Raw genomic sequence first — 27,987 nt, 5'->3', positions numbered from 1 at the left:
AAACAGCACTGACCAGGCCAGGGACCTTCACTACTCACACCTTCCACCTGCTCAACAACAGGGTGGCCTTCCCCACATGCGTGTCCCTGCACCACATCCCAGGTCTTGTGCTCAAAGTCTCCAAGGGTTCCTCCACTTAAAGCCCCTCAGGTGACATTAAATTCAAAATCTGATGGACCACATGGCCCAGAGCCCCAGGCTTCTCAAGCCACTGTCATGCCCAGGATGAGATGCAAACAACATGGACTTCCTGGCCCAGGGCACTGCCAGTAATGGGAGACCGACCAGTTTTCAGAATAAAATGTAGCTTTATTACGACACAGGAAAGACTACAAGCCATTAGGGAGGAGAGGAGCCAAAGAGTCCCTCAGAATGGCAAGGAAAGGGACACGGAGACATCCCCATGGTAAAATCCACAGCACGATCACTGGCACCTTGTTCTTATGATTTTGTTGTCGGAGTTATAGCAAATCAGTTACCTGAACTGTCAAAAGAACGGCAATTTCATACGACAGGAGCATCTACACCGAGCAAGCTACGATAGCACGAGTGTACACACTGCAGAAGGGCGGGTCACGGGCGCTCTGGTGCAGGCAGGAGGGCCCCCACCCCCCAACTCAGGACACCCCAGAGCGCGCGCCGCCTCCCCGTGACGCGTCGACACAGCGGCCGGTGTCTCAGACACAGTCACTTTCATACACAAGTGCGGGGGGAGGGGTCGCCCAGGAGTCCTCCGTGGTCTGGACGTCGACGTGAGTGGTTGTGAGAAACGGGAAACTTTCCAGCAGTTGCATTGGGAGCTGAGAGAAAGGACTCCCAAACGCAGCCTCTGTTCCTGACATCACGGCAGGACCTCGGCACAGCCGAAGCGTCACGCCACCCTGCCTCCACCCCATGTGGCTCTTCCAGTCAGGGGGTGATCTCGTCAGCAGACACACAGCTAAGTGCTCAAAACACCAGGCCAGAGGGAGTAAAGAGCATTAATCCAGATATAAAAATTCAAAAATAACATTTAGAAAAGAGAAACCTGGCTTCACTGTCTCCCCATCCAGGAGCTATGGACATGAGTGCAGGGCCCAGAAGGAGTGCAGGGAGGGACAGACTGATCCGACAGAAAGCCAGAATATCCACTCTGTTCCCACTTAACACGGAGGACCCGGGTCCAGAGCTCCACAGTCACCTCCAGCCCAGGGCCCTCAGAGCAGGCATAGTGCACGGGCCACGCAGGGTGGTTTCTGAGTACAGGTGCCCATCTGCATGTCTGACGATGCTCATGGCTGTTTCAAAATAAGCTTAACAACTTGTGTTTCTAAAATACAGAAACACAACTGAGTGACCCTGGCAGGCGCTTGGGCCGTATCCACCGGGTATGATGACCTGGCCTAGGAACCCCAGCCAGCACCTTCCACCCTGCACGGCAACCACGCCACTCCTGGACCTAAGTAGTTGATGAGCTGGACCCAGTCCACTGCCTGTTGGCTGAGAACTATGCGCACACCTTTACAGAGTGAAAAAAGTTAACACCCTGTAACATGGGAAAAGTATGTGATGTTCACACTTCCATGCTCATGTAAAGTTCTCCACAACACAGCTACATCTGTCTATGTGTTAGCTGTCAAAGAGACCACAGGGCCCACAAGCCGGGAGCACCGACCACCTGGCCCTCTGCGGAAAGTCCGAGGACCTAGCTGCAGGGGGATGTGTTCCTTTCCACGAAGTAGACCTCACAGTTCAGGGCAGATGGGCTCATCCCCGTCTCCAGGTTGGACTCTCTCAGAATGGACAACCTAAGTCAGGGTGTGGACAGACGGGTGCATCTGCTCCTTCAGCCCATCCCACTGGCTCTGTCCTGGTCGTCTTTCCTGCTGCAACAGAAACAAGCAGAATGGAAAGCAGAGACCCCCAGCATGGAACAGAGCAACACCCCCCATCTCTGCAAGGCCCCCCCCACGCCATCCAACATGTCCGCTGCCCAGCAGCAACTAGGAGAGCTCGTAGGCCAGGTGGCCAGGAAGGAAACACAAGGAGAGAAACAATGAAACCACCAGACACACTTGAGTTACTTGAAGACGGAAACCATTCCCTGCCCAGCCCACTCCTCACCCGCAACTCTGACACGGACACGGAGGTCCCTGGGGATAAGGGGTGGGGGCAACAAAAGCAGCACCAGTGAAGAAGCAAGACCCACTCTCCAGAATCAAGGGAAAACAATCTAAGGTTCAGTCTGAACTCGGTAATTCGTTTACATTACTATCACTGCATTCATGAAATTCACGATCATGGAAAAGAGAGTAAAAGGGAGAATAAGAAAACGCCTATTTCTAGAAAACGGGGAGGTCCTTCCGCATGCAGGACAACGCTGGCGTCTGCAGGACAGACGAGCCGGAGGCCACACGGGGCTGTCAGCTCCACAGGCTCCGGGCCCTGGATCCACGCTACGCACACTCAAGACCCCAAATTCACCAAGAAAGAGATCGCGAGGCCCGCATCTCTTCTCAGCCCGCTCTGAGCCCCCAGCCTGGAGCCGCTGGCAGTCCAAGGGGCATGGGAGACACGTGGGCACTGTCTCCTTTGCCCCCAACCCCTGGGCCCACCTCCTGCCAAGCATCTGCCAGCGTGGCCCCAGGCGTGCGGGACTACTCGTACTCCAGGAACTGCTTGTGGTAGAAGAGCAAGTACCTGTGGAGGAGAAGGCAAGTTCACCTCCCAGCCGGGGCGGCCGTGGGGCACCTGTCCCCTAAAGCCGAGGCCCCCAGCCCATGCCCGCCCTCCCTTGGGTGGGGGGGGTCCCTCTCTGAAGGATGCCTGCCCCAGGTTCCACCCACCCAGCCCTCTCAAAGCCACCGGGGAATCTCAAGGCTGCCACGCTGCCTGGAACTCCAAGCCCAAATGCTGTCAGGGTCACAGCAGGTCATCTGGGGCAGAAGCCTCACAGATGGGCACAGGGGGAGCTGCGGTCAGGGGACCTTGGACCTGCGGGACGCACCCCTCGCTGTCCAGCACATCCGCGATGCTGGCCTTGGTGATGATGGCGTCATCACATTTGAACCACTGGTCCTTGTGCTGTCGGATGAAGCTGGTGTAGTGGCCGCTCTCCAGGGTCCCCTGGTGGTTGACCACCGCAAACAACGAGTACCTGATGGGATGGCAGCAGGGACACGGAAGTCACTCAACCCTGTCACCACCCGGGACCACAGTCCCCACAGGCAGCAGCCCAAGAATGAACACTGACGGGGAAGGGTAAGGGGACAGGCCACCCGGGAGACACTGGAGCTGCTGCAGCCTCCCCTCGGCCGCCAGCAGGAAGGACGGGAAAGGAGGACAGGGCCTAGTCAAGGTGCCAGGAAGGTCAGGCTCCTGCAAAAGGAGGCAAGCTTAGATGCAGATGGGGGAGGCCCTGCCCTGACAGAAGAGTGGTCGCAGCCACCACAGGGAGCCAGCCAGTGACCAGAAGACACACAGCCTGGCCACCCCCTCCCCATGGCCAGCCACACACACACAGTCACACACACAGTCTCCCAGGCAATGCAGGTGGGGCCTCCCTAAGGCCCAGGGCCCACTCTCGCTCAAGACGCTAGCCCGCCCGCCAGGTGGAGCCACTCACTTGTTGTCGTTGTTGAGACTGTCTGTCGGCTGCTGGTACTGCCCGTTCATCCTGCTCTCTTTGCTGTTAAGGACAGCAGCAGACTCAGCCTCGATCAAAATGTTAACTGATCACCCTAACTGATCACCCTCACCAGGGACTTGCAAGTCATGCCTATGTGGCTTCCTCGTATTCTCCCAAAAACTCTGCCTCAGGCAGACAGCCTCCGACTTACAGTGAGGAAACCGAGGCCCAGGCTAGCCAGGCGGACCCTCCACACCAAGGTGGAGTTAGCCAAGACCCACGGTTCCCCCAACCCATCCTGTCTCCCCACTCCACCCCTGGCCAGGGGGTCAGCCTCACTGGACCCACCTGGGCTCGGCCTACATGGGCTCAGGTCTCTGCTGCTTTGACACCCCCTGCAGTCGTCCACCAAAGCAGCCCTCATCTGACACACTAGTAAGTGTCCAGGCGTTTTGTGAAGGTAAATTTTAAGTGGTCCAGGAAACAAAGACTCAAAAACAAATGACATCTGCAGCTGCAAAACCACCCTGCTGATTTGTATCCAACCCCGGCACCTGTGGCTGAAATGCTGCTGATGGGCAGACAGCCCATGTCTGAGCCAGTCCCATGACAGTTAGTCGGGGTCAGCCTCCCTCACACAGGGAGGGATCAGAACAGTGAGGGGTCAGGGGCTTCCATGATATCAGGGCTCACTGGGGCCTCATCAGGGACCTGGCACCATACCTGCCCAGCCATGGACAGAGAACAAACCTGGAGGCCATGAAGGGGGTCATGTCCAGCTCCAGGGGGAAGGACACGTAGGTGGTGATCTTACGCCGGAGTTTGGCTGAGTGTTCGAACCGCTGCAGAAACGGAGGGAAGGGGGAGACAGGTTAGGGCACCTACCACCGCGTCTCTGGGGCTTCTAACGTGCCTTTCTGTGTTTTCTGAAGTGCCCCGCTTCTGCCCAGAGCCAGAGCTCAGAATCCACAGGACGACAAACCCCACGGGGCTTAGCCCACCACCCCTGACACAATGGGCATGACGGCAGGTATGGACATGACACAGAATCTGGCAGGAGAAACAGAGCACACGCCCCACGGCCTGTGCCCCCTGCCAGACCGGACGCATCCCCACGAAACGGGACCCTGGACCACTAGCAAGTCAGGGCTCGGGTTTTGGGTTGTCTTACACCTTTAAAGGGTCACAAAACAGAATAAACAACAGAAACCATTAAAAAACGCCCAAGAAGAGCAAACACAACAGTTCTGCCACGTATTCTTTCTTAGCTCATCACACAGGACTCACACTTGCCACTGTCCCTTCCCCGAAGGCATGGTGACCCCGGGATTAGACCTTACTGCAAAAGATCTTTGCTTTTAAGGAAAAGAAAATCAGAAAACTTGGGCTGAGAATGGAAGAATTTGGAGGGGAGGAGGAGTAAACCCCTAACCACCCCCTACCCAGAGTAACTTGCCCTGTTTCAGTTATAAAGTAATTCCTTTTTGATTCATAGCAAACCTCGGGACAACAGACACGAACAGTCACTTACAGGAGCCTGTGTGCTCCAGAGGCGAGGTGGGCACCGCACACCCACCCTGGGCCCGGGACGTGCTCGGGGAACTCACTTTGAGGTGGAAGCAGGCCACAATGGGCAGCTTTTTCATGGTGAGCTGCTTGGTGGACTCCTGGTAGCTATGGCAACCGCTACATTTGATCTTGGCACTGCTTCCTAAGTGCTCTGGTCTGGTAAATCTGCAACATGTCAAAAATGTGCACTTTTAGTTAAAAAAAAAAAAAAAAGATGAGAATACTAAGAGAAGAAAGAGAGAAAAGTTTTATCCCCTTCAGTGGGTTCATTTTGTTCCTAAACACATGCACAATTAAGGAAGCTTATAACGTTACAATGAAAAAAGAAAAAGGCTACTTCTTCCTCTTCTCTATCATAAAGAATTCTCATCCTAAGTAATGATTTTCTAACTACCGTAAGACGCAGCAAATTACTCCCTGAAAAGTGAAAACCAGCATTCACACAAAACTGTACGTGAGGGGTTACTAACTGCAGCTTTATTTGTAAAGGCCAAGAAAAACCTGAAAGCAATGCAGATGTCCTTCAGCAAACAAGTGGTTAACCGGTGCACACTGCAGAATACTACTGAGCAATTAAAAGAAAGCAACTGGTGATACACGCAACCTGGATGAGTCTTCAGAGAATTAGGATAAGTGGAAAAGTCAACCCTGAGAGATTATGTGATGTACAATTCCACTGATACATTCTTAAAATGTGCCCCCTCAGCTCCTATGTGGCAATGTGGGGGCCTAGGGAGGTCTGGCTTTCTCAGGACTCTCCCCAAGCAGCCACAAGAAGGGCCCCCCTCCCCATGAGGCGTGGCCACTTCACCTCCGCAGGCAGTCGGTGAGGGTCGTGGTTCCTGACACGTGGCTCTCCCCATTTACCACACTGCTCTCGCTTCCAGGGCTCAGAGGCCAGAAGGGGGTGGAAGAGCCAGGGAGGTCCAGGCTGATGTCCCAGAAGGGGTCGATGGTGGTGGAGACCCCGCTAGGAGTAAGCAGGGGGACATGTGAGCAAGGACGGATCTGTGGGCAGCAGAGCAACAAGGCCCCAGCATCCTTGGGCGGGGGGGAGCACTTACTGGCACACCTGGCAGGTCACATCAGACTGCAGCCCCCCCGTGAAGATCTGGTCTATGATGCAGTTGCAGTGGTTGGGGTTGTTGGCCTTCTTCCCGTTATCGTCACCTGGGGAGACCATGGCTCTGTGACCCTGGGCCCCAAGGCAGCTTGCCATCAAGCCGCTGAGCCTAGGGACAAGGGCAGTCCCCTAGGACAGGCAGCAGCAGGAGGGCCTGGGTACACCTATAGTATGTTCTGTTTTCTCCCCTTGTTTCTCCCTAAGACCACCTGCCTGCCATCGGTCTGACACTAAATCTATCTCACGTCTAATAACTGGTCCAGGAGCAGCCCTGTCCTCACCCCTCCTGGGCCCTCACTTTCGCAGCCCACACCCCTGCAGAGCTCACCCTGGAAGGTCCACCCCCGCAGCCCCACCTTTGCAGTGCCGGTGCAGGACATCCAGGGCTGCGATGAGGAACTCGTGTGCGTCCTGCTGCTCGTAGCCTGCCAGGTGCCGGGCGTGCGTCCACACTAGGTGCAGCAGCTTGTATGGGATGTGTGGGGACCGGTGCCCCGAGTAGAACTGTGTAGAGAGAAGGAGCGGCAGCCTCGTCAGGGGCAACACAGAGCTCCCATGTGCACACCTGACAACGAGTGGGCCGAGATGGTCATTTCCTCTCCTTTTCATGTGAACTGTGTTTTTACTTGGAGTCTGCATGTAAGTTTTCTCCATTCCTACCATCTGTTTTCTAGAAATACGTCCAAGTGATGAACTGTGGCAAACTTTCATCAAAACACAGAGGAGGGCATGGCAACCCACTCCAGAACTCTCGCCTGGAGTACTGGCACAGGAGCCTGGTGGGCTACAGTCCACGGGTCCGCAAAAAGTTGGACACAATGAAGCGACTAACACTTTTACTTTGGTCAAAGGTGAATAAAAAGCTTTTTTTAAACACACACTCACACATATACACTAAAAGGTGACTTTTGTTCTGTGTAAATTGTACCCCCATAAACAGGAGCCTAAAGAGCAACATGACAAGATGAACTGACCACCAACAGTGCCTGAATAAGACCCCCACCAGACTGTTCTGGCCCAACGGTACCACTCAGCTTGTTCACTCCTGTAACGCCAGCCACTGCTGGCAGGCTGCAGGAACATGGGGACTGGATGGGCCGGGCCAGGCCAGGGATCGGGAGACTTCTGAAAAGGGCCAGATGGTGAATAACTTCAGCACCACAATCAGGCAGACTCCAGGCAGCCAGGGTGCAACAGGGAAATGAGAGGATGCAATCAAGGGCCTGGGGCCAACACCTGAAGACACCTGGGTCCTTACAGCACCCGAGGAGCAGGACCCTGTCCTGCAGTTGGGCCCTGAACCTGGAGGGTCAGCTTGCGAGCCCATCAGGGATAGGGGCCTCTGGTGACACAGTTAGCAAGGCTGGTAACGAGACCCACTGCCCTGTGGACAAAGCTGTAGGTGACGGTTGGGTGCTGGGGGGGCAAGGGGGCCAATGTCCGCTGCTCACATCCCATCTATGGCAGCAGTGAGCCTCTGAGAATGACGTGGAGTCTCTCGGCTGGAGACCCTCTTGGGAAAAACATGTGGTTCCACGACAGGGGCGTGTATGAGATGCCCACCGCAGGTGAGGTGACAGAACTCCTCTCCCTCCCCATCCCCTCCCCGCACCTCCTGGAAGAGGGAGGACATCTCGCAGACCAGGCAGGAGCTGGGGCTCTGCATCTCACAGCGGTGCCGGTCAGACAGGAAGAAGTCGCGCAGCAGGGGTGTGTGCGTGAGCGCCTGCACGATGCAGTTCATGAAGCACGTGTTCCCCAGGTTGATGAGGCCGCGCAGACCTGGCGGTGGAGGGCTGGGTCAGGCGGCATCAGGACCCCGCCAGCCCACGGCCCCATTCGTGTGATAAGAATGGAGCCTCTTTCCAAGGCTTGCGCTCCTCTTATAGGAAAAGGCCTGAGGAGTGCTGACCCCCAGCATTCGGCCCCCAACTTCAGCATCAACCATTCTGGCAGAACTGCCTGAAGGCCTCCGGTAACAAGGGCACAGGTCATAGAGAAGTTTCCCCGACAAGCTGGCAGCCATGCCGCGTCCCCTGCAGTCTTGGCAGGGCCAGGGAGACTGCTCACACTCACACCCGCTTCCTGAAGAGCCCCACCCTGCCCGGCACACCCGAGGCCCCACTGGGCACGCGCCCACCCACCGATGGTGCAGTTGGACGTGATCTTCCGCCGCTTGGGGTTGTGTTTCAGCAGCTCGAGCTCCCGTTTGGTTGGCTCCCACGTTGAAAACTTCTCTCCGACACCTAAGCGGTGGAGGGTGCTGTTAGCTACACTGTATGTATGAACCCTGTTCCAGACACTTAAAGGAGCTTCCTTCAGAGAAAGTGCCGTGAGTAAGCCACGTTCCCAGAGAAGAGGAGAGCAAGACCAGTTCAGAGCTGTTCAGAGTGGTGTCAGTGGTCCTGAGACCAGCACCTCCTCGGTCTTAATCCCTGAGTAGAGGGAGCAGGGCTGAACCCCTTGCGGCAGTCGCAAGCCCGTGCGGACTCAGGCAAAAGCACAGGTCCCAGAAACTGGGCACCGCACCTTCCTCCCTGGGCTCCTCCAGAGCTTGCAGGAGGGAGCAGGCAGGGATGGGGGCTCTTCCCCCCCCCCCCCACCTCCCTCCCCTCATGCCCTGACAGACGAGGGGCAGGGGATGCAGACTAAGTCACAACCAGGCTCACAGAGCTCTGGAAAACCAAACCTTGCATCTTCCAAGCTTTCCGCTGCTCCTCTTTGGCAATGATTTCTATGTCTTTGTCATAAATATAGTCCTGACACAAAAAGCAGTAGATACCTCCATACATGAGCTCGATGGCTGAAAAAGAGAAAGGAGAGAAGAAACAAAACTTAATTAAAGATCGAAAGGTAATGCTTCAAGATACAAACACCTAAGTTTTCTATGTATCATTTCTCTAACCAGAAAATCCCACTATTACCAAAGGCTGTGCACCCGCTTCAGACAGTGTGTCCAAAGCAGGTGAGGCACGTGAGTTCTCCCTGGAAGCTCCCTCAAGGATTGAGCAATCTGAGGGAGAAAGAGGTGCCATGTCCGTACTTTACAATGGACCCAACCCCTCGGTACCAGGACCCTCTGCCTTTCCTTTGAAACAAGGGAAACTTGCATTCCTATCAGCCCACGGAGACTCCCAGGACCAGAGCTCTGTGACCCGGGCGCCCAGCAGCCCTCACAGTGCCAGGATGCAGGCAGCACAGCCGCCAAGCCAACAACCCAGACCCGTGCCCAGGGCTTCCCAACACACACACGCACGCATGCACACAGTCTCCTCCATAAAACATGTTAACCTGGAGCACCTGAAAGGGGACACACACACAGACACACTCTCTCCCTCTTCTGTAACATGTAAACCTGAAGCACCTTAAGTGGACACACACACACTGTTCCATAAACCACATTCTAACACAGCAACGGGCAGGATCTTACTCCTGTTCTGTGCTTTTGTCTCTTAAAGCAAACTTTCTAAAACTGACTCATTCTGGCAAAAATAGAGACAGTTTATCAAGCAGACTGATAATGTGAACAAACACCACGTTTCTAAAGTGACTTTTGTAGATGACACTGGGTTTCAGTAAGATTCTTCAGACAGCCTTTTAAGTGTAAACGTGTTCCCACTTGTGCAGCCCTCCTAACCACAGACACTCTCAGCCCACATGTGAGAGCCCTACGTGGGTCTGGTCTGAGAGTCAGACTGCACGACCCTTGTAACCACAGACTCGCAGCCCACATGTGAGACCCTACCTGGTCTCGTCTGAGAGTCAGATGGAATGAAGCACAAAGTTCTCTACCGCACACCACAGGGTCCCACCCCTCACCGTGACCATCAGCCCTTCTCTCTGGTTCCTCCAGGGGAGATCCCACTGCTGACTGCTGGCCCTACTGGGCGGCCGCCCACCCACAGCCTATGAAGCACCATCAGTGTCATTGGCTCTCCTTCCAAAAAGGCCAGTTAACGCCTCGTCCTGGGCTGACCCCTTCCCCGCCTGGTTCAGGCTCTCAGCTAGAGATGAAGCATGACCTCTGGAAATGACTGCGTTCGGACACCATCTCTACATAGGAACACTGGGTCAAAGGAAGCTGTGTTGTAGGAAAAGGGCTTGTGGCCTGGACCTTGTGAAAGCGATTTCCTTACAGGAATCCTCACCACCTCACCACCGTTTGACAGAAACCACAATTCTCAAGGAGAGAAAAACTTAGCGACAGCAGTCAGAAAATAAAGCCTAGAGCAAAACTCAGCTTCATGTCACCCCACCTTGATGCCAGCACCTCTAGCCTCTCCATGAACAAACAACAAGGCAAACCCCTCACAGCACTAAACTCACCCAGTACCCCATAATGACACCAATAACCTAAAGCTGCATGGAAGGCCTTTACAGATTTCTGCCTAAACTAACACCTAACCATGCTTTTCAGAGGGAGAGACAAGTCTCCGATGTTCTGTTGCAGAAAACGCACTCTTCAGAGAGTCATCCTTCAGGGTCACAGAACTCCACGTGACCTCAGGCATGTTGGACAGGAATACCTGTGGGCTGTTTCTCTCCCCTCCCCACAGGAGTTCCAAGGAGAGCACAAACCACTTCAGATAAGAGCGGGCTCCTGGGAGAGTGGAAGGTCAAAGCGGGAAGTTGGGAAGCTGACCCCAAAGCCCAGCAGGTGTGCATCAGGAGGGTCTTACCCAGGTTGTGCCTCTTGGATTTGGCGTGCTCGTGAATGTGCTTCTTCGTGAAACAGCCGAAGAAGACACAGTGCAGGCAGGAGTGCAGCCGGTTCAGGTGGAGGCCACACACATGACAGACGCACGACTTCGCCTAAAAGTCAGAAGAGAGAATTGGCAACCTGGGGTTCTCAGAGACGCCAGAGCAAGGTGATTCCGACAGGCACAGCTCGGAAGGAAGTGCAAGCCTGGGTTTCCTCTCAAGGTCTCCCCACCTAAAAGATCTTTTCCTTAATCTTGTCAATCAACCCAAAAGGCACGTAGGTCACTTAGTTCAGACCGGTTCCTCGAAAGAGGACTCAGCCCAGTCTCAACCCAGTCTCAAAGCCACTCAGACCAAGCGTGTGAAGCTTCAGGAGCAGAAAAGGTCCTTCTGCATCCGAGGGCCCCCCAGCCCCAGGGCACCCGTAACCAGCACACCATTTCAAGTTTGATACTCCAGGTTCCAAGACCACAGCAAATCTATAATCAATCAAGATGGATATGAATCAAAGCAATACACAGAAACAAGAAAAAGAATAGTTTGTGGGTGAGAACTAGACCACAGAAACCTGAAGTTTTATAACCTCAGCAATCATGAGCACTGTGGTAAACAATTCTCTTCCACCCAAACCTCCCAAGTATCTCCCCCCTCCCAGCAGGAAGCCGTGCTCCAGGGCAATTACACAGGAGTAAGAGGTTCATGGGAAAGGCTTCTAAAATGTTGCAATACAAGAAACAGTAATTGTATCACCTATTTATTCTGCCAATGATCAATCTAAGAAATCAACTAATTCTAACTGTTCTCAGTAACACAAGGGAAGTTTTAAGTTACATAGTGGTTACTTGACGTGTAACAATGAATGGTTCCCAGTAGCCTGGATGTTTTCCTTTTACAAAAATATTGTTAGGAACAGACTCCTGTAATCTGTTTACTGCCCCCTATGGCTACAGATGTAAAAAAAAAAGATTAAGAGGTGTTCCTTGTTTTTATCAATCTGGATACATTAAATGCAAGACCGTAGTTTTATTTAAAAAACTCTTCTATGACCTTAATAAACAAAAAATCCAATTCTATTTATATAATTCAAGAAAAAACTCAAGACCAGCATGACTCTTAAAATACCAGGTTAACATACATAAACATACCAGGTTAAGTACATAACTTTAACACATTATTTCCCCTTAAAACACACAAAAGTTTTAAAAAACAGATAAAAATTTAAGCCCTGAATTTTAAATACAAATCCGCGTCACCTGTTCTCTTGCAGCACCTCTCATGAAAAAAAATCTGCTGAAAGAAAAAAGGCGTCAAGAATGTCAGCTACACAAGAAGGGAACCACAAGAATTAAGCACAGGCAGATGGGCTACAACTAGAAAGAAACTGGTCACATCCTGAAATGATCAGGGAAAGAAAGCCTGAGGTAACAAACACATACACACACAATTTGACTAAGTCTTTTTCACACAAATAAAGCCCAAGCTCAGGACTCATTTTAAGGCCCTGATTCAGATTTTACAACTAGGGCTCCACTGGCAGGCAGTCCCAAACACAAATCCATTTTCCGTAAACACCAAGGATTTGCCACATACCCCAGAGTAAACAACTCTTGGGTTAATTGGTGCTCCGCAAATAAAAACAAACACAAACCGCACCTCTTACAAGCCACTGACTCCAGATGACGCTGATGGGCCTGAGAAGGAATAGGAGCTGCTTCTGGAATTCCCCTAGGCAATTCTGGCAGGATTTGAGCATAAAAATGAGTAACAAAAGTAATGGATTATACACCCAACAACAACAAAAAATACCCAAGTCCACTCTGAAATTATACCCCCACACACACTGCACAGTCTTTTCATGGTGTTACATAAATGTAACAATGTTTCTAATATGACTGTTCTGAAGGGGACTGCAACTGCTGTGGGTGATCAACATTTCACAATGGTTCATTCATTAGTGCACAGGCTAGGCTACATGGCTACTGTGAGACAATCAATTGCTACTTTTTTGTTACCAATACAGAATTGCTACATCAGTAATCAAGAACCTCTTCTGCTCCTAATCTTTTCATTTTTGATGTCTAGTTCCACCCCTCATCAGCCTATAATTTAATCAGCCACACCTGTGTAATGATTTGATCACTGCCCGTTAATCGTGACTACATAATAAAGCCTCCATAAAACCCCCATAAAACCCCTAAATAATGGTGTTCAGAGTACTTCTGGGGAGGTGAATGGATCGCTGTGCTGTGAGATGCACTCCAAACCCACTAGGACACAAGCTCCTCCGCTCTGGGTCCCCCAGATCTCACTCCAAGTATCTCTTCATCCGGCTGCTCATCTGTGGTCTTCATAATAACCTTTACAATAAACATGTAAAACTGAGTAAATGTTTCCCTGAGCTTTGTCAGCTACAGGAGGGAAGCAGAGTCTTATGACTGAGGATTGAAGTGGGGGTGTCCGCAAGAACCTGCAGGATCAGACACTAACTCCAGGTGGGCAGTCACATGGGTCAGGTTTATGTGACACTCAGTTGGTGTTGGTGCAGACTGGACAATTACTTGGTGGTGCTGGAAAAATGCCCAAATAATTTAGTGGGATCACAAACTTGAGTCAGACTGACTTAATTTCAAGGTCCAAACTTGGCATTTAATCTGCAACCTTGAACAGGTCAGGAAACTTAACTGCCAAGACCACCTAAAAAGTGTAACCTGAGTTCAAAATCAAAATGTAATACCGTGAGAGATGTTTTATAAGATGAAAAACGCTATGAAAATACAAAGTAGCAGTATTATAAATGAGAAATCTGTGAGCCCCAGAGATGTGGGACCACACAAGGTCAAAGGCCACACACCTAGGCAGAAGCAAGACTCAGGCAAACACCCACCCCCCCACCTCAGTACTGACCACCTCAACCAGTCCTTAATTCACATTTCGATCACGTTCCCCACTGTCAATTACAAGTGCCTCCAGGGAGCCATCCGATTCTCCTAGAACCTCATGTAACCTGCTGGTCCCACTTCATTCCCTAGAAGCTCGATCAGGTGATGCAAGTGACTGACAGGCCCAGGTTAAGATGAGGCAGGTCAACTCAGTCCCTAGAAACCAAGTTCCCTTATTTCTACCTCACCTCTCAACATCTGCTGGACACCTGACCCCTTAAGTATGGGTGCTCAAGACAGCAGAAACTTCAGGAAAGACACAGCACCACTCCAGATCTTGCCTGAGGACCAAACTCAGATCTGATGGAGCCTTTGAGCTGGCTGCCAACTTACAGGAAATAGAACAAAACATGACAAAACATGAAACCTAAGCCTGCAGCCGGCAAATCCAGACTCAAGAATGATCCTGGCAAAGCCTGGAGCTCTTTAGCAGGTCCCTGTAGGAATGAGAGGGGCAAGGAAACCGAGACACAATATCCACACTGGGACAACACCCAGGGAGGATGGGCTGGGGGGTGGGGGCGCTTTGACCCTGCGCCTGCCGCACAGAGCGAGGACCTTCACAAACAGGGCTCCAGATTCCCCCCAAACCTGGAACCACAGCTGTGAACCGTGAGAAACATATCAGACAAATCCAAATTGAGACACATCCTACAAAATACCAGATTAATACTCCAATACTCCTCAAAACCACTGCGGTCATTAAAAACAAACAAAAGGCAAACTTGAAAAACCATCACAATCCAGAGGAGCTGAGGGGGGAAAACAGGGGAGAGAAAAGACAAAAGGACATCCCTGGTGGTCCAGTGATTAGGACACCACTGCAGGGGGTGCAGGTTCAATCCTTAATCAGGGAACTAAGATCCGACAAGCCGGGTGGCAGAGGCAGCAGAGGAGCCTGAGGAGACACGGACCAAATATCTCCTGAGACAGGACAAGAGAAAAACTAATCAGACCTGAATCAAGTATGATCTTTAGTTAATAATGATATATCAAGCTTGTGCATTAATTGTAACAAAACGTACCACAGAAATGTAAAAACTTCACCATCAGCGAGATGCTAGAGATTGATACAGGAGCTCCCTGTATCATCTTTTTAAAAAATATTCGCCTACAGTTTATCTTGGTTTTTCTAAATAATCACATCTGTAAACAATAGGATTTTTGTTTCAGCCCCAACTACCCAGTCATTATAACTTTTTGTTCTCATAATATCGTCTAGAACTTCCATTGTTTCTGCTGTTATTTAGTCACTAAGTCGTGTCCAACTCTGCAACCCCACGGACTGGGGCCCACCAGGCTCCTCTGTCAATGGGATTTCCCAGGCCAGAATACTGGAGTTACCATTTCCTTCTCCATCTGTATTATTTCTGATAACTTTTCTGTAAATCTAAAATCTGAATCTAAAACTAGTTATTAATCTGCATAGAACTAAATACACACACACAAATGAGCCAAAGTGGAAATCAGGGAAATCAGAAATAAAGCTGTGGATTGTATCCACGTGGGCAAATGGTTTTAACAGTGAATTAGTCTTGCTGGATGTTACCATAAGGATAAACCCCCAAGGTTCTCTGTTTTTCACAACAGTAGGTTAATCTACATTACCTCAAAAGGAACAATGTTTTCATTTTATATCTTTTACTTGGAACCACCTGTCTCCTGCTCCCTGTGAGTGCTGCAATACTCAGGTGTAATAACCTGAAAGAACTAATTCATCAATAAATAAAGCAGAAGTTAATTCCTCAAAACAAGAAGTTCTGAAAAAGAAAACCTTTTACTTTAAAGAATGGACATATCAAAAAAATGAAATAAAAAACAAAACTGAAGGGACAGGAGACAGCTGTCTGCAGCATTCTCACCATTTCTAAGTGCCTGGTCGAAAAAGACTAGTCACTGCAGTCAGTAACACTGGACATTTAACAGCTAAGTCTACCATCTATCTACCAGATGCTGTATGCTGTCACTCCAGGTGTTCTGTCTAAGCCAGTGACAGCAGAACTGTTACTCTCCAAAGATGAGTCCTACTAAAAACTTCAAACATAAGAGATTCATTCAGATCTCAGACTCTAGAATTGAAGCAACACTGATTAAAAGAGGTGACCAGTAAGAACGCTAGAGTAAACCTTTTTCTAAAATACATGGTAAAGTAATAACACTGACTCAAGATAAATAAGACCATTTTCCATCTGAAATGCCTCCCTTTCCACACCCCAACCAAAGGCTTGAACCATGCTTCTAAAATATTGATTACCCAGAAACAAAAAGACACGGTCTCCAGCCCCTTTCCTCAAAAAACCCCTCAGAGATTTCCAACCCAAAGGATTAGAAATGCTGTCACCAAATGTTGTACTGAGAAGACTTCAAAAGTGGTTTGTCATCCTCCAGATTACTGTCCAAACTACAGAATCAGTAATGGCCCGAGTGCTGATGCTTCCTCACCTGTGGTGAAGTATTTCAGTAAAAACACTTCTTATGACTACAAAAAGGGCTGTTATTTGAGGGCAAGTTGCTGGAAAACTTCAGAATCACAGAAACAGTTCAAAAAGAGAGAAATGATTGCTTAAAAAACATTACCTCTCCCCCCAAAATGTCTATATATTTATTTAAATATAATACAGACTGGGTTAACTCATAACAACCAGGGGAACTGAAAATTCCTGCTGTCCTAATTGTTCGTTTCCATCTTCACATACAATCCCTCAAGTGGCAAGTACCACGCCAGAAAAGTACAGCAGTACTGAGCCCTCAATTCTCAAATCTGATCGTGCCCACCAAGAGCAGCAGCAGAGTTTGGATACAGAAGTCATAACCCACCTCTACTTAAAGGAGGGTGTGAACTCCTGTAGTTACACTATAGCTGAGACTTCACTGTAGCTTCTTTGAGCAACCTCAATGAAGTTTAACTTAGGTTGAAGTATTTTACAAGCAACTTTCCAGTGCTAAAACCAAACTACTAAGCCTGCACCTCTTCTGTGAAACCTCAGCAAATTACCAAACGTACATTATTGTTTCTCAAACCAAACTCCTCCTTGGCTGGGCCACCAGGATTCTAGAAGTGCACGGAGTCCCCAACATTCAGGGAATATGGATGGAGGACACAAGGATTCACTGTCGGGGTATGACCATAACGCCTGGCAGCACCCGACAGACTCGAGTTCTGAAAGAGGCTCCTACCTCACTTCTTGTCTCTCTGCAGCTCAAGTTCTCACTAGCGAGTAATACAGACGTGTGTCAACAATTTTCAAACGAAGCAATTAACATTAGAATATTAATCCAAGTCACATGTAACAACAACAACAAAAAGTGAATCTTTCCTCAGGAAATTCGGCAAAGTTAACGAGGGGTTAAACTTGACTCCTTGAAGCAATATTAAAAAATTACACATCTTAACCAACAACATGGAGCAGTAAGTAACAAGATTATCGCCTTTAGAACAGAATCAACCAAGTGATTTAAGGGCACAGAACTCCATAAGCAAGAACCTCACTCCCATCCTGTCTTATCTCCGATTTCAGTTCATCATAAGAGCCAGTTCTTCCCAACACCCACACTGATAAAAAGAAAGAAAACTGGTGCTTAACATTCCCTACGTGCTCAGCAGATGTTAGTTTTACCATAAAAAATGCTATTCAAGGTGGACATTGCCTAACAGCGCCTGCCCTCGGGCTGCGAACTGCAAAATCGCCCTACACCAAACATACTTTCTTCAGGTAGGAGAGAATAACGCCATTTTCTCATTTTCAAACAGCTAACAAGCCCAAAGGCAGGACACTGAGTACAGCTCCCTCGGGGAGGCGCCCGCGTCAGAGAGAAGGCACCCCGGCCCCCGTGCCGTCAGACAGGCCCCCTTTACACCGCTCCTGCGCAGCGACAGGTGACCTGTAAATCCCCTTATGCCAAGAGCGCGACGCGACTCCAAGCGCAGGGTCGGCGGCGCTCCGCATCCGCGCTCGCGCACACCTGGAGGGAGGAACAGCATCCCGGAACGTCCCTGCGGACCTGGGCCGGGAGCTCCCGGAGCTGAAATGGGGGAGGGGGGGGCGTCTTGTGGACCCTGAGACCCGAGGGAGCCCCGCGCTGAAGTGGAACGGCTGGGGTCCCTGCTGATCTGGGCCGGGGAGACGCCCCACGCTGAAATGAGGGAGCGTGGGGGGGGGGGGCGTCCTTGCGAACTCTGGCCTGTGCTTAAGTGGAGGGGCGGGGGTCCCCGCTGATCTGGGTCGGGGAGGCGCCCCGCGCTGAAATGGCGGGGTTGGGTGTCTTGTGGATCCTGCGTCCCGAGGGCGCCCGGCGCTGAAATGGTGGGTGGGGGGGGACGGGCGTCCCTGTGGACTCTGCACCCAGCGCTGAAATGGGGGGAGGGCGTCCTTGTGGACTCTGCGCCCAGAGTTGAACTGAGCGGCGCGCGTCTCTGCACATCCCAGGCGCGTGGAGGCTGTACTCGCGTCCCGGGGACCCCGCCCGACCGCCAGGCCCAGCGACCCCCAAGCACCCGCCAGGACCGCGGAGAATTAGCACATCGTGGGCGGCACAGGCCGCACCCTCCGCAGCTGCGTCCCCGCCCCGCCCCCGCCGGAGGGTCCCCAGGACACGCCCCGCGCGGCGACGTCGGAGACCCTCCCCCTCCCACCCGGCAGCCCCGGGAAAGACCGCCCCCCACGCCCGCCCTCGCCCACCCCGCCCCCGCCGACCGCAGGCGGTGGGGGAGGGGACGGCGGAGGCACGACCCCCGCCCCGGAGCCGCGCCGCCGGGGCGCACCTTGCGCTTGCGGGCCTCCGCCGAGCCGCTCCACACGAAGCACTGGTAGATGGCGCGCAGGTTCTGCTTCCAGTTGTCCACCTTGAAGCTGCCCAGGTGCGCGCAGCCCGGCGGCGTCACCACGAGCTCCGCGTCCATGGCCTCGCCGTCCGGCTCGGGCCGGGGCGCCGGCGGGGACGAGGACGACGCCAGCGCGGCGCGAGGCTGCAGGCGGCCCGGCTGACGGACGGGCCCGGGACAAAGCGGAGCAGCGCGACTGAGTGGCGGGCACCGCCCGCGAGGCGCTTGCAGGTCGCCGAGGCCGGGGCGGCGCTACGTCATCGCGGCCGGCGCGCGTGCGCTAGGCGCGCCCCTCCCCCACGGGCTGGCCCGGCGGGGTGGGGCTGCGGAGGCCCCGCCCCGTCGCCCCGCCATTGGTCGGCGGAGGAGACTTCTGACGGGAATTGGTTACTTCCCGCCCTTCGAGGGGAGCAGGCGGAGGCGGGACGGGGCTGGTTTGCGCCGGCTGTGCTGCCGCAGGGACTGGCGGGCAGGGGAGGGCGGTTGCTGGGCGGGGCCAGGTAGCGGTCCGCTGGGTCGGATCCGGTGAGTTCGGACTGGCGCTCCATGTAGTCAGGCCTTCCGGGTGGGACGCAGAGTATCACACACTTGCGGACTCTGTCCAGTTCGGCCCACTCGTCGCCATCCCGCCGTGCAGCACGTTCGCAGCCCGGGGAGAGCGAGTCCCGCGACCTCCGAGCGGTCCTGTCCATCTATGGGCCGGCCCCGCTGATACGGGATGTCCGTGAGGGCAGGTGCGGGTTTCTCGGGGTCGCTCAAATGCGCCCCGCATCCGGAGAGAAAAGACAAATAAAAGATGCTGTCTGGCAGCTGGAGCTCGGGGCCCGGCGGCATGGGCCACCTGCCCGCCGCCTGCTCGGCGAGGCCTTCCCTCCAGCCTGTTGGACTTCACGATTCCCGCCCCGCGCCCACCAGCCCTTCATTTCCTTACCCAAAGAACTTATTCACTTTTTAAAAAAATTAACTATTTTCCTCAGTAGCACGAAAACTCCATGATGGTAATGATTTTTCTGTTTTATTAAAGTCTGTATCCAGCAGTGCCCACTGGTTATATGCAGGTCTTCAAAAATAAATGTTTAATTAGCTAATTAATTAACCCGAAGAAATTTTTATAGTAGAATCTAATGCAATTATTCTCAGACTAAAACACGAGTGAAGTAAGGCACATTACGGATGTGTTAAAGGAGTGTCAGTTTTTAAAAAGTGAACTCTGAAATTTTAAGTTAATTACAAATTCTATGTGATTCATCTCTATTAATGTTAACATATGATGAGTATTCCAGTATTATTGTTCTTACAAATATGACTCGGTTTCAAGAATGTGCCCCTAATATCAAGCACAGTTTTTATGAATTTGGTCATCCAAACATGGGAGAATTTCTATGCTCTCTACTTGAATTGTAAGCAATGATTTCAAATGCCCTGTAATCAGAACAGCCTTATACATAAATAAAAGTAAAGCACAATATATCCTTGCAAAGCAGTTCCCAACTGAGTCACGGTTTAACACAGCTTTTTCTTTTTCTAATGGGAAAAAAGCTGAGAACATGATGCTGCTGCTAAGTCGCTTCAGTCGTGTCCGACTCTATGCGACCCCATAGACAGTAGCCCACCAGCCTCCCTGGTCCCTGGGATTCTCCAGGCAAGAACACTGGAGTGGGTTGCCATTTCCTTCTCCAATGCATGAAAGTGAAAAGTGAAAGTGAAGTCGCTCAGTGTCCGACTCCCGGTGACCTCATGGACTGCAGCCTACCAGGCTCCTCCGTCCATGGGATTTTCCAGGCAAGAGTACTGGAGAGGGGTGCCATTGCCTTCTCCCCAGAACACGCTTAACTGACCATTAACAGGCAAATGAATGATTCAGTAAACTGTTGACTAGACTTTGCAGGGAACGCTATGCAACTGTAAAAATGGATGACGTAGGTCTCTAAGCGCTAGCATCAATGCTGTGCTGTGCTCAGTCCGTCAGACGCCTCTGGCTCTTTGCGACCCCAAGGACTGCAGCGCGCCAGGCTTCTCTGGCCATGAGATGTTCCCAGGCAAGAATACTGAAGGGGATTGCCATTTCCTTATGCAAGGATCTTTACCACTTAGATGGAACCTGCATCTGCTGCATTGGCAGGCAGGTTCTTTACCACTGAGCCATCTGGGAAGCCGATAACAACAACACTAATATGGAAATTATATAAGATACATGAATAAAGCAAGTTACAGAAAAATACAAGTAGTATGGTAATGTTTATTGAAAAATAAGACTGTATGTAGGTGTATATTAAAGGGCTGGAAGAAACAAACAAACCCGTCAATCATAGTTAATATCTGGTGAAGGAGAACACCTGTAATATTTGAGTTATTTTATAATAAGAATTAATTACATATTATTTAATACTTAAAAATCACTAATGGGACTTCCCTGATGATCCAGTGGCTGACTCTGCTTCCAATGCAGAGGACTGAGGTCCATCTGTTGTTAGGGAACTAGATCCCACGTGTCTGCAACTGAAAGATCCTGCCAAATATATATTTTTTAAAATAATTTAAGGCATTTATTTTTAAAAAGCAAACTAATAAATATGCATACTTTTATTTTTGATCATATTTGTGTATATTAATCAATTTTGGTTTTCTTGGTTGCTCTTTTCCTCTATTTTAGATAGAAAAAGTGGTGGTGATTAATATCTTGAAATGTTAAAATTTCTCCAAATCATGTTATGACTTTCTAACCATAATTGTGTTAATAAAGTAATTCCAAAAGTATTATTTGGTTTTCAGTTTGAAATTAGTACTGCCCACTATATTCAAACACTAAAACTGTGGTGTCAGGGGAAAAGTTTTTCTAGATGCTACTGTCAGCTTCTGTCCTGAGCAGTTTGAATGATCACAGTTTCTTAATCAGCAGAGTTCATACTCTTCATCTAAACTCTCAAACCCATTGTTAAATAATAATCCTAGGAGAGTTGGACATTTTCTGTCATGCATGTGAGAAAAGGAAAGGGGCCAATGATCCTTGTCGTCAGATGTAACAGATAAATCCTATTAAGAATACACAGATTAAAAAAAAAATACACAGATTTCAATTACAAGACTCCCCCAGAGCCACAAACTATCAACTAATATAACCCTGTAGAAATAACATCCTTTCTGCAGGTTTTTTGTTTTTTTGCTTTTGCAGAATGTGGCAACAGTTTCTAAAGATTCTGTGTTCAAATAACACTTGCAAGAAAAATTTACTTTAATCACAAACAAGTTATAGTCACACCAGTCCCAATTCTGCATCAGAGGATGGGATTTTATGACCACTCTCAACTCACCATCCTATCAAACTAATTATTTTAAATTGTGATTATAATAAACTGTTTAAAGACTACATTATTTAAGATTGGTTATTTTAAATAGATTATTTTTTAAAATATTTTATTATTTATTTATTTGGCTGTGCCAGGTCTTGGTTGCAGCATGCAGGATCTTCTGTCTCCATTGTGGCTTGCAAGATCTTTAACTGCAGCACGACAACACTTACAGGCAGCATGTGGGATCTAGTTCCCTGAGCAAGGCCACCTGCATTGGAAGCATGGAGTTCTAGCCATAGGATCACCAGGGAAGTCCCTAAATAGATTAATTTAAACACTTTATGGTGCAGAACATTCCCTTTAACACATCTTCAATTCTTTCTGAAGCTCCCTTTGTTAAGACTTCCAGTTTTTAAGGTCTGGTTCTGAAATAGCTTCCTACTCAACATCACATGCAAAGAACATATCTGTAAAGTGCCTTTTTGCTGGCAGAAATGGAACAAAGACTGAATATGGATCTTACTTATCTTTTTTTGTTTTTTTTCTTTTTGAATATGGATCTTACTTAATACTGACATGAAACTGAGGAGTGTATTGAATTTTTCTTCTTTGAAATTAAGCTATCCTGTATTTAACTTTCTTTGGGAAAATATTCTAGTAATAACCTCTTATATTTCTTGATACAACCACTTTACCATCCACACTTTTGTGTAATTGTCACAACAGCCCTGTGAAATAAGCATTAATTTCCTGTGAGGGGCCCTGTTTAGGCTCAGTGCTTTTGTGGCAGAACGAGCACTGGCAGTCTGGCTTTTGTCAGCCTTTGAGGATGGCAGTGATACAAATAGTAATGGCAACAACTAATGTTTATTGCATACTTACTCTGTAGATGGGCTTCCCAGGTGGTTCTAGTGGTAAAGAACCCACCTGCCAATGCAGGAGACACAGGTTCAATCCCTGGGTAGGGAAGATCCCCTGGAGTAGGGCATGACAACCCACTCCGGTATTCTTGCCTGGAGAATCCCATGGACAGAGGAGCCTGGCGGGCTACAGTCCATAGGGTCACAAAGAGTTGGACACAACTGAAGCACTTAGCACACACTCTGTACCAAGCAGTGTTCCATTAATATAAACACCCTCCTGACAGATCAATGAAGTGGTTACAGAGACTAGCTCTATCTTAATACTGATGCACCACTCTTAAACCCGCCTCACCAAAAGATGTTCATACTACAAAAAGTAAAAAGGTTTATATTTCTAAAAACCTTGGATTCTGAGACAGGCCAAGATGAAGAAGCCTCCCCAAATCCTTGAAGCACAAACACCAAAAACCTGGCATCTCAGACAAACCATGTCCTGATTTTTATGAATAAGATAGGAATATCTGATTGTCACAAAAAAGACTACACTACCCCATCAGATTTGATTGTATATAATAATCTGAACTCTACATGGTATCCCTTTTCATCTGCTAGCCAGTTTTTCTGGAAACCAGACTTTGTATGCATTACATGAAAGTAATGTATGCATTATTTTCACTGAGTGCTCAAAATTTGTACACAAGGAGACTTCCCTGGTGATCCAGTGGTTGACTCTATACTTCCTCTGAAGGGGGAAGCATAGGTTTGATTCCTGGTCAGGGAACTAAGATCTTGCATTTCCCATGTTGGCCAAAAAAACAACCTCGTACACAGGGTTTTTTCCTTCAACCATTATCGTAGTCCTGAAACTGAACACAGAACAGCTGGTTAACTTGCCTGGGGTTGCCCAGCTGAAACAGGAACTAGGCAATATTTTCTCTAAGCCCACTCTGACCCTGTCTGCCATATTCCAGCCATTGCTTGACTGGTAAGCCCCTGCTTTTATTTTTTGGTTGCTCCATGAGGCTTGGAGGATCTTAGTTCCCCAACCAGGGATGGAACACATGCAGTGGAAGTGCAGAGTCCTAACCAATGGGAAGCCAGGGAAGTCCCTAGTTCCTACTTTTTTTGTTTTCTAGCTCTGTCCTAGCCACTGGGAACACAGGATGAAAAATGCAGTCACTGTCCATAGAAGTTTAGTTTTAAGTGGGGGCATGTGACAATTCGACAGTGGTTATCAGGCCTGGTGGAAACATGACAGAGGGGTGCACAGAGGCCGTACAGGTCCAGGTGATGGGCAGCTCACCCAGCCACAGAGGTCAGGGTGGGTCCCTGGGACCAGGTCTTGAAAAACAAATAGGATTATCCAGATAGGGGAAGAGAGGGTGGGAGGAGCACCCGTGAAAGCCATTCCAGTTATCTATTTCTGTACGACAAATTCTCATGGTCAGTAGGGCTGGCGAGCATGTTCTCTTTCAGGATCTCTTGTAGTTTCACAGAGGTGGCTGGCACTGGGTTCATCCTTGAAACATCGGATGGTTGACACCAGCTGGAGCCACAAATAGGGTTACCAGAAACTTTCATGCAGCCTCGACGTCCTCAGCTGGATTTCAAGAGTAAGCATCCTGAAGAAACCAGGAGAAAGCTATCCCACCTTCACCTGGAAGCGAATGGCCTCATTTTGCCAGTCAAAAGTCCTCCCAGGTTTGAGGGAAGAGTCTGCTTTTCTTTCTTTTAATTGAATGATAATTGCTTTACAGAATTTTGTTGTTTTCTGTCAAACATCAACATGAATCCGCGATAGGTGAAGAGTCTGCTTCTCAGTGGTGGTTATATCAATGTCACTTCATCAGAGGATGTAGGATGGGTGATATCTTTGTGGCCATTTTGGGAAATACAATCTGCTCAGAAGGTCTGTAAGAGCCCCGAGTACTGGAGAGACTGTGCTATGTCTTCTCCCACCACTGAAATGTAACCCAAATACAAATAACTCTAGGCCACAATACAGGTGCAATGTGGTTCAGTCAAGTGTTGGCTTTCCCATAATAACTCCTACTATGTCCTGGGGGTTGGGGGGATGGATATCAACCATCAAACACCTTCTGTATTTTTTCCCTCGCTTTCTTTTTTTGGGGGGGATCCCTGCTTTGTTGGTGTTCAAACTACATGTTAGGTGCTCCAGGGTGGGGGAACAGTATTCCAGGTGGAAGCAGTGGCACAGGAAAAGACAAGAAGAAGTAAAAGAGCATGGGTAAGTTCACTTGAGCGAGTGGAGACCAGAAGATGAAGGGGGAGAGGTGATGGTGGGAGGCTGAGAAGGGGCAGATGATGAGGGCCTGGAGCACCAATGACAGCAGCATGCACTCTTCTGTTCTTGACATCCTGAGCACTTTTCATACAGTAACTCATTTAAATCAACATTCCTGTGAGGTAGGTTATATGAGTATTTCATCTTACAAATGAGGAAACTGGTTAAACAATTTCTTCAGGCCTATACCACTCGTAGGAGGCAGAAATGATTTAAGCCTAGGAAGTCTGGTCCCAGAACCTGCGCCTTTTAATACAATATATTTACTTATTTGACTGCACCACGTCTTTCTTGTAGTGGGATCTTCAGTCTTCATTGTGGCATACAGGATCTTTTAGCTGCAGCATGTAGAATCTTTGACAGTGTGGATCACAATAAGCTGTGGAAAATTCTGAAAGAGATGGGAATACCGGGCCACCTGACCTGCCTCCTGAGAAATCTGTATGCAGGTCAGGAAGCAACAGTTAGAACTGGACATGGAACAACAGACTGGTTCCAAATAGGAAAAGGAGTACGTCAAGGCTGTATATTGTCACCCTGCTTATTTAACTTATATGCAGAGTACATCATGAGAAACACTGGGATGGATGAAGCACAAGCTGGAATCAAGATTGCAGGGAGAAATATCAATAACTTCGGATATGCAGATGACACCACCCTTATGGCAGAAAGTAATGAAGAACTAAAGAGTCTCTTTATGAAAGTGAAAGAGGAGAGTGAAAAAGTTGGCTTAAAGCTCAACATTCAGAAAACTAAGATCATGGCATCCAGTCCTATCACTTCATGGCAAATAGATGGGGAAACAGTGGCTCACTTTATTTTTTGGGCTCCAAAATCACTGTAGATGGTAGCTGCAGCCATGAAATTAAAAGATGCTTACTCTTTGGAAGGAAAGTTAAAACCAACCTAGACAGCATACTAAAAAGCAGAGACATTGCTTTGCCAACAGAGGTCCATCTAGTTAAAGCTGTGGTTTTTCCAGTAGTCATGTATGGATGTGAAAGTTGGACTACAAAGAAAGCTGAGCGCCGAAGAATTGATGCTTTTGAACGGTGGTGTTGGAGAAGACTCTTGAGAGTCCCTTGGAATGCAAGAAGATTCAACCAGTTCATCCTAAAGGAGATCAGTCCTGAGTGTTCATTGGAAGGAATGATGTTGAAGCTGAAACTCCAATACTTTGGCCACCTGATGCGAAGAGCTGACTCATTTGGAAAGACCCTGATGCCGGGAAAGATTGAAGGCAGGAGGAGAAGGGGATGACAGAGGATAAGATGGTTGGATGGCATCACCAACTCAATGGACATGAGTTTGGGTGGACTCTGGGAGTTGGTGATGGACAGGGAGGCCTGGCGTGCTGTGGTTCATGGGGTCGCAAAGAGTCAAACTTGACTGAGCGACTGAACTGAACTGTAGGATCTTTAGTTGTGGCATGTGGGATCTAGTTCCCTGACCAGGGATTGAGCCCCAGCCTCCTGCACTGGGAGCACAGAGTCTTAGCCACTGGATCACCAGGGAAGTCCCAGAACCTGCTCCTTTAACCACAATATTATATCACTAACCAATAGAGTTTGCACTTCAGACTGAAAAGTTTGCACTTCAGATTAATTTATTGAAAAATGAGACTTGATTATAATGAAAGCAGAGAATTTACATTGAAACCTCCTGGCCTAGTTTTGGAGGATATGGGAAGACTGATTCAAAGAAGAAATGTTCCATCTTTCACTTTTTTTGAGTGTAATGTACATAATTGTAATACACAAACAATGAAGTGTACTAAAGTACAGCTTGAAGGACTTTTCCATATGTATTCACTTGTACAACCAGCCCCGCATCAAGCTGGAGAGGAATTCCCACTCACAAGGCTCTCTGAAGACCCTCCCCACTTCTCTGGCCCCTGTCGCCTCCATCACATGCTCCTGAAATTCATGAAGTGACGCCCTGTGTGTCTGTGAAAGACCCCTGTCACCAGGTCGGCTGTTCACCCATGACCTGTGTTGTGCCCTTCACTGAACCCTGAGTAGGTAATGAGTGAGCTGGGGAGCTAGAAGATTTCTGACATGCTTTATTTGTGGGTGGCTGGTGCGGCAGCCAGGGACTTCTGCACGACCTTATACAGTTCTGCAAACAAAAGTGGCAGCTGTCTGAAGAGTTATATAATGGTGTGCAGGTGCCATATTCTGTACGAGTTCATTTGAAACAATAGCATGCTAAGTCATTCTCTACAGGAAATGAGGTGGGAACCTGCCACCTACCGCCGAAATCTCGGTGTGGTAACACTTCTCTACATTCCACCCCTTCAGAGTCTCTTACCTCACAATCTACGTGCAGTCCGTCTTCCATGATACCCCCTTTGGTGAGTTACACCAGCCCCTGGGTCTGCACCCCACAGCAATAGGAGAGGCTGCAGCAGCACACTACCAGGATGCTGGCTATTCCACCTACGCACACTAAAGTTCAATGCCAGGTGCTAGATGATTCAGTCCACCACTCCTGCAGGGCGTCTCCAGTGAGATGCTGTACTCTCTCAATTTCCTGCATCATAGGTTGCAGGCCCATTTTCACGTTCTACAGTTATCTGGCATATACACACAACACTTAGCACCTAACAGTGCATATACTCTGCCTTGAGCGACTGTTAGAAAATCTAGGGCCATTTAGTTCTGTAAAACCATTTTCCTCATTTGATACACTTCTTCATCTAACAGTGTTAGCGCTTGATGCATGTAATTCAAAGCACAGGCAATGTGCAATATAATTTCAGTAACTAT

General features: G+C 49.3%; 1 protein-coding gene across 1 annotated transcript; it reads right to left on the bottom strand.

Annotated features, from left to right (window-relative positions):
* Positions 1-288: 288 nt before the first annotated feature.
* Positions 289-19,007, bottom strand: USP22 (ubiquitin specific peptidase 22). Its single transcript, XM_065909519.1, has 13 exons — positions 18,702-19,007; positions 10,979-11,111; positions 8,989-9,102; positions 8,444-8,545; positions 7,912-8,081; positions 6,656-6,803; positions 6,241-6,346; positions 5,988-6,146; positions 5,215-5,341; positions 4,358-4,449; positions 3,605-3,667; positions 2,987-3,136; positions 289-2,679 (listed from the first exon to the last, which is right to left on the bottom strand). Exons 1-13 carry the CDS (start codon positions 18,837-18,839, stop codon positions 2,637-2,639), a joined length of 1,545 nt encoding a protein of 514 aa, XP_065765591.1. The 5' UTR covers positions 18,840-19,007; the 3' UTR covers positions 289-2,636.
* Positions 19,008-27,987: the final 8,980 nt, after the last annotated feature.

This window comes from Muntiacus reevesi, chromosome 18 (assembly GCF_963930625.1).
Source record: "Muntiacus reevesi chromosome 18, mMunRee1.1, whole genome shotgun sequence".
Taxonomy (NCBI): Eukaryota; Metazoa; Chordata; class Mammalia; order Artiodactyla; family Cervidae; genus Muntiacus; species Muntiacus reevesi.
The sequence above is the reverse complement of the archived record's forward strand: the minus strand, read 5'-3'. Positions and strand labels throughout refer to the sequence as shown.